Source organism: Geospiza fortis, unplaced genomic scaffold (assembly GCF_000277835.1).
Source record: "Geospiza fortis unplaced genomic scaffold, GeoFor_1.0 scaffold98, whole genome shotgun sequence".
In the NCBI taxonomy this organism is placed as follows: Eukaryota; Metazoa; Chordata; class Aves; order Passeriformes; family Thraupidae; genus Geospiza; species Geospiza fortis.
The window spans coordinates 12,746,492-12,752,719 of record NW_005054306.1 but is presented as its reverse complement, the minus strand read 5'-3'; the positions used below and the strand labels follow the sequence as shown (position 1 = coordinate 12,752,719).

Below are 6,228 nucleotides of genomic sequence, written 5' to 3'. Positions count from 1 at the left end.
GGAATTTGTTTGCTACCATAGACTGAAAAAGGTGGGTCACATTATACCCAGGATGCTCTGCTTTGCTGAGTTAGGTGAGAAACATTGGTAGAAATAAGCCTTTGGCAACATTTGTGCTGGCACTGAGGTATTCCCTCAGACTTTAAAACTGCAAGTACCTGCAGTGGCCTGTGAAAAAGCAGATATTTTCCTTGGCCTCACAAGGCAGTATCTAACTCTTCCCTGCATTTCACGTCTATCTTTGAAACATTGCAAAACCTGCTGTCAGGCTGGCTTTATGTATGTTTCTTCCATGAATGTGCTTGTGTGTGTGTGTGTGTGGCCTTGGGAAGTAAAGCTTCAAACTCAGTGAAGGAAAGTCTTAGTAATTGTAGGTTCCTAGTCTCTTAACTTGTTTTATTAACATGTATGGGTAAAACCAGTAAACAGGATTGTCTGAGTTACCAATGAATATATGTTACAAATTCCTTAGTCTCACTTCCAAAAGTTAATTTTTGGATGATCTGTCACAACAGTCTCTTTGCACATATCAATAGTAACTGAAATGTAAAAGCTAATTAATATGTTGCACAGATTATATCAAAGTATTTTTGGTATTGAGGATTTTAAATGCTTGCTGTGGTTTGCTTGTTCTTTTTTTTTTCAGAACTGGCTAGATTCTTCGAAGGAAATTAAGAGACAAATTCGAAGTAAGTACTTCTGTATTCAGATGTTATGCTCCTTTTTACCTCACAGAAATATTCTTCATAATTTAGTAGCCTGGATGTCGATTGCTAACAGCTTTAAAATAATTTCTATCTGATAGTGATGTATTCACCTTAAAACAGGAAGCAAATCTTCTATTTCCATCCCCTGTCCAAGTAGAGGAGAGGGAGTCACTCAGAATTATGCTGTAGAAGTTAAGGATTATACTATATTATATGTTATTATTATATCTCTATATTATAATGATTAATCATTATATTATATTGGAAACTAATCAAATATATTATTGACCCAAAATTTTCTCTTGTTGTGTGAGTAATAGTTGATATTTTTGCATCCTGAAACCATAGATGTTTTTCCTCTTTGTGCTGATAGCTGGTTTTTGGGTGGAGAATGCAATCATGCAAAGATGGTCATGATTGTCGTCATAGAATTTCCTTACTTTAAAGAATCACCAGAAGAATATGAACCTACAAAAAGAGAATTAATATGTTTTACAGAAAATTAATATTCTTCAATACTGATCAGTCCACCATTGACTTTTTGATAATGACCATCATTTTCAGAATGGAGATGGCATAGAGAGCATAATCTTGGAATGTCTCACTACAGTACTTTTCAGACTGAATCTGCTTGAAATGCCTTTCTACTTCCTATACTTAGTACATGATGAGTAATTTATCTTACTCTGCATAAAGCTCTGTCGAAGCTCTTCACTAGCTGGGGAGTGTATAGAGAGTAAATGTAGGTGATACTCTGCTTGAGCCTACATATCACAAAATAAGTGGCCACTAAAATATGCTAGACAGCCCCTGCCCTTACTGAACTTATTGTCATTGCCGTACTCATTTGTGGCCAAACTAGGGTTTTTGTTGTTGTTTTGTTTTTAATGGAAAACTTTTGGTAGTACCTGATAGGAAAGTGGGGAGAAGAGGCTGATGATAATATTTACAAACCTAGACTTACAATACGAAAATTTAAGCTAAGAAACTGACTGTACTAGTAATTAAGAACAGCAGTGTGTTATTTATAATGACAAACAGATGGTTTCTTTACTGCTATTAACTCCACATTTTAAGGCAATACTTATTTTTTCCAGAAGTCATAGTGATGTTAATTCCTTTTTCTTCACATCTTTGCCCATTGATGAAATCCCTTAATAGGAAGGTGTGGTTTATATTCTCATTATAGAAATGAAAGTTACAGAGGCATCCTTGGAAGCTTTTTTTTTGATCCAACATGCTCTTGTGTAAACAAACTAGACCTATTAAAATAGTGAATGTACTAATATGCAAGTAGCACCCACACCTTGAATTAAGGAAAAGTTACTGGTATTGGAACTTCTGCAGGTCTTCAGTGAAAATCTATCAGTTGTCCAAATATGCTGGCTAAAGGCTGTTTGGTTTGGTTTTAATAAACAACAAAGGATGGAGGATGTTGCTACTTTTTGTATCAACTTTGCTGATACAAATGTTGGTATCTTTTTGTATTCTGTAGCACTTTGTGTGCTATCTAGCCTACAAGTTAGTGTCACAAATTTGAAGCGTAAGAACTGACCTGAAAATTTTTTGGATGCACTAGACAAAGTTCTTTTTAATACTGTATCATATGCAGTACAGAAATATATGTTAAGGGGGTTTGATTTTCCATACAGCATGAAGACCTACATTTTATACTGGAGAGCAAGTCCATTGAATGTTATTGAATGAGGAGTCATGATGGGATTTTTTTTTTCCTCTGGTCTATAGTATTTCAGAGTTGATAGGCATAATAAAATAAATAGTGAAGTAAGAACATGATTTTAAGGATTTTAAAATGATGCTTGCTTACACCTAGATGAAAGTAATTATCATACTGTTAGTTGTGTTCCTCATCAGTAGTCTATTAAAGTTTCCAGATATTGGAATCTTACTGCAGGCACATTTAATCCTTCAGCTACATAAGTATCAAGTAATGAGACTTTTTTCTTTTCAGGTCTAATTCTAAATATATTTGTCTTTAATCAACAATGGAAATCCTGTGTACAAAAATACTCATTAAATTTAAGATACCTGTAAAACCTATTAGTGCATTTGAAATTTGGAAATGACAAAACTCTTGAACCTGAGATTAGCTCAGCTGGATAGAGCCTGGTGCTAAAAGACATAAAACAAGCCAAGGTTGTGGGTTCAATCCCCTCTATGGGCCATTCACTTAAGAGCTGGGCTTGCTGATCTTTGTGGGTCCCTTCCAACTCTGAACATTTGGTGATTTCTTTTTCTATTGTATGGCAGAAACTGAAGCACTGGCATGCTAGATAAGTGTATTTGGATAAATACATTGATCTGAACACATAAAGGTGACACTTTCAGAAATGTAGTTCAACACATCAGTTTGCAACATAATATTTACAACAATCTCTGTCTGTCTTAAATGTGAGCAACACCAAAACTCTGCACACTGGGGATGTATGTACTACCTGTGACTGGGAAAGATAAAATAAGATTCCTGTAGTCTCCCCCAAGTCATGTTCTGCAGGCTGTCTCTTCCTGTGTCACAGTCCTCAGCCCCTCTGTGAGATCTCTTACTTGTACAGGTTGGCCTTTGGCTGGGCAATTATGTTGGATCTCAGCAATTACTGATGTTACTTCAGCTAATGAACATGATCCACAAATTACTGTCTCTGTTCTCAGGGCTACAAAGGTGACAAAAATCTTGTTTGCTTTCAGCCAGCCTGATCTCTTCAGGAAAATGAATTCTTGACTTTTTTTAACTCATGTACTTGGCTATCCACTGGCATGTGTTAAAACCTCTAATTACTTCTTTCAGGGACAGGTAGGTAATTACATTTCTGTCACTATCTTTTTGAAAATTGGTACATCTCAAGTGGATTCAGGCTTTTGCAAAACGGAGAATCACAGCCAGAATGCTGTGATGGTACAAGCAATAGCAAATGACCTTGAAATGGTCAAATCTCAGATTACACAGAGGGTAAATTGGGTCACCCTTATACAAAATTCAATTTGAGAATTTATCTGTTTAACTCAAAGGTAATATTATGTCAGTTAAATGTTTTTCTAGCCTGCAGTATGGTTAGTATTTTTTCTGCAAAAAATACTTCCACATCACATATTTTGTGTTCTATATCTTGTAAGAAATGGAGAGAGTTCAGATGTTCTGCGAACAGAATAGGCTGGGGAACTAAGAGAAGTTTCAATTAATTAGGAAAGAGCATTTGCATTTTCGGTGCACAACACTGGCTGTTTGATTTTAGTGCTAAAAAAATGTATGGGTATGTTCAGGCATCAAAATATGGTAGTCACTTTATGCAGGTTCACTTTATTTTATATCAATCTATTTTATATGTATTTAGCTATATATCTGTAAGAGTTGTAGCTAATTTTCATCTAAGCTTATTATACTAGAGTGTAGATTGTTATTGTTGAAGAGAACTAAGTACCTGTGCCAAGGGAAGGGTTTTCATGCAAAAGCTGACATACAAGAGATCATGAGTAAAAGCCAGAAAAGCCTTTACTGGAAAAAAAATCCCTCACTGATTTTTCCCAGTTGAAATAAGAATAATCATGGTAATTGTATGCTGCGAGCTTGTTGGTTATATTGCATTCTTTACTCTAAGAATGGGCCTAAAGTTGCCACAGAAGCATTTTTGATGTAACAAGCTGGCTAGAAAAATTTTTGACATTTCTGTAGCCCATACTACTGAAAATCAAAACAGAGAGCCTTATCAGGGACAGAATGCTGAATACAATTTTAAGTCAGTTTTGGGGTTGATATTTTTGTCTTGGCTACCAACTCTATGAAGAGCCAGCAATAATGCGCATTATTATATGAGGACAACTATGATTATATGCCTCTTTTGTGCAGCTATAAAAGGTCTGCTTTAGTGTGAAGTAGAAATATAGACTGTGCACATTGTAATAAACTTGCTACTCTATATTTAGGGGATAAATATGCTTTCAGCAATCAGGTAAAATACATGGTCACCAGCTGTCTAGAAAATATTTAGTACAAAATCAACCTCAATATTTCTTCAATAAATTAGCAATTTAATCAGGGTAAGTAAAGATATGGTTTTTTTACAAAGCCTACACACTCAGAGGATTTATGCACTTTTTGATAGAGAATATAGTTTTTCAGGTTTTTTTTCTTCAAACCACACCTAAGTGTCTTGTCTGCAGTGTTTTCTGAAAGTGAGCTGTAGAAATGCTGACCAGAAAGAGCAATAGTTAAACAGGAATTCATATGTGACTAGTGTAACTGCAATTTTAGACCAGGAAAAACTTGAAGGTTTAGTACCAGTGTGGAAGGACACATCCTTCATCCATTTCTCCACAGCTCTGTTAACATGACAGCTCTCCTTGAATGCTTTTTGCGTAGACATTTTGGCCCTATTGCTCATACTCATCACTTTGGTTTACCCAATATCAGCATCTTTCCATTAAATTATGCTGATTCCCTGGGAGATGATGGAAATAGGTTAATCTAATCCATCTTTAACTGTGTTTGTTATGCTGTATGTACTCATTACTGTTAGACTTTTTTTCCAAGGTATTTTTGTCTTAATTCTGTTTTGCACTGCATTGCAGTAGGCAATGCAGTGATAAATGAGACCTCATTTAAGGGTCCTGCCTTATTTTGTACACAAAATTGTACAAAATCTTGATAACTGGGAATGCTAAGATACACTAAAACCCAGAGCTCTCAAAGAGAAACAGTGGCTTAGCAGCCAGGTGTAGAATGAGGTTCACACTTAAACAAAAATTGAAGTGCTTCAGTGAATAGCCATGTATGAAAAACCAAAATAATTTTTTAAATGTTGGAAGACATTAGAAATTCTGACACACCTCTTTACCTCTAATATGTATGGAATTTCAAAATAGTTTTGTTTTTTTAAGAAAGTAGCCTTAAATAACATCAGCACTTTTTTCTAGCATTGTGTTGACGGTGGCATTTTGGTCTTTTTTTGTTGCTGCAGAAAGACACATTTTTCAAAGCATGATTTATCTGTGTAATACAGATTTCTAAAATAATTTATTGTCCAAAATACTAACATTCTGAAAATGTATTTTAGTTATTGATGAGTGACTTAGCTTTCAAATCTTAAAAATTTATTTAAAAACAGAGCTATGACTAAAGGCAACATTTCATGCTTTTTCAAATTATTAATATAGTTTTAGGCATGCTTTTGCTTAAAAAAATGCATGTGTTATTAACAATTCTAACATATGAAAATTTAAATATCACTGTTATTGTAGTTGTTTAATGTGGTGTTTACCAGAAAAATATTTTAAAGTAGGAATGGCTAATATTTCTGTCTTCCACAGATTCTCAATGAATAATTTATTATCTTTCTGTTATATACAACACAGAGCTCATTTTGATATCATGTTCACAGTTACTGTACAGTCTCTCAAACTAAGTTTAAACAGAAGGAGACTGTTAGCCTTGGAGGAGTTGGAAATAAACACAAATTCAATACAAGTGCCTTTGAACACATAATATCTTAGAATTGTTAATATATTA

General features: G+C 34.5%; 1 protein-coding gene across 7 annotated transcripts in view; it reads left to right on the top strand.

Moving 5' to 3' along the window:
* The window catches only part of EPB41L2 (erythrocyte membrane protein band 4.1 like 2), a 109,082-nt gene that overhangs the window by 65,267 nt on the left and 37,587 nt on the right, over window positions 1-6,228 (top strand). For all 7 annotated transcript variants that reach the window (XM_031066640.1, XM_031066644.1, XM_031066645.1 and 4 more), the window contains exon 6: window positions 647-689. In XM_031066640.1, coding sequence (XP_030922500.1) covers window positions 647-689 — 43 coding nt within the window. The remainder of the gene's footprint in view (window positions 1-646; window positions 690-6,228) is intronic.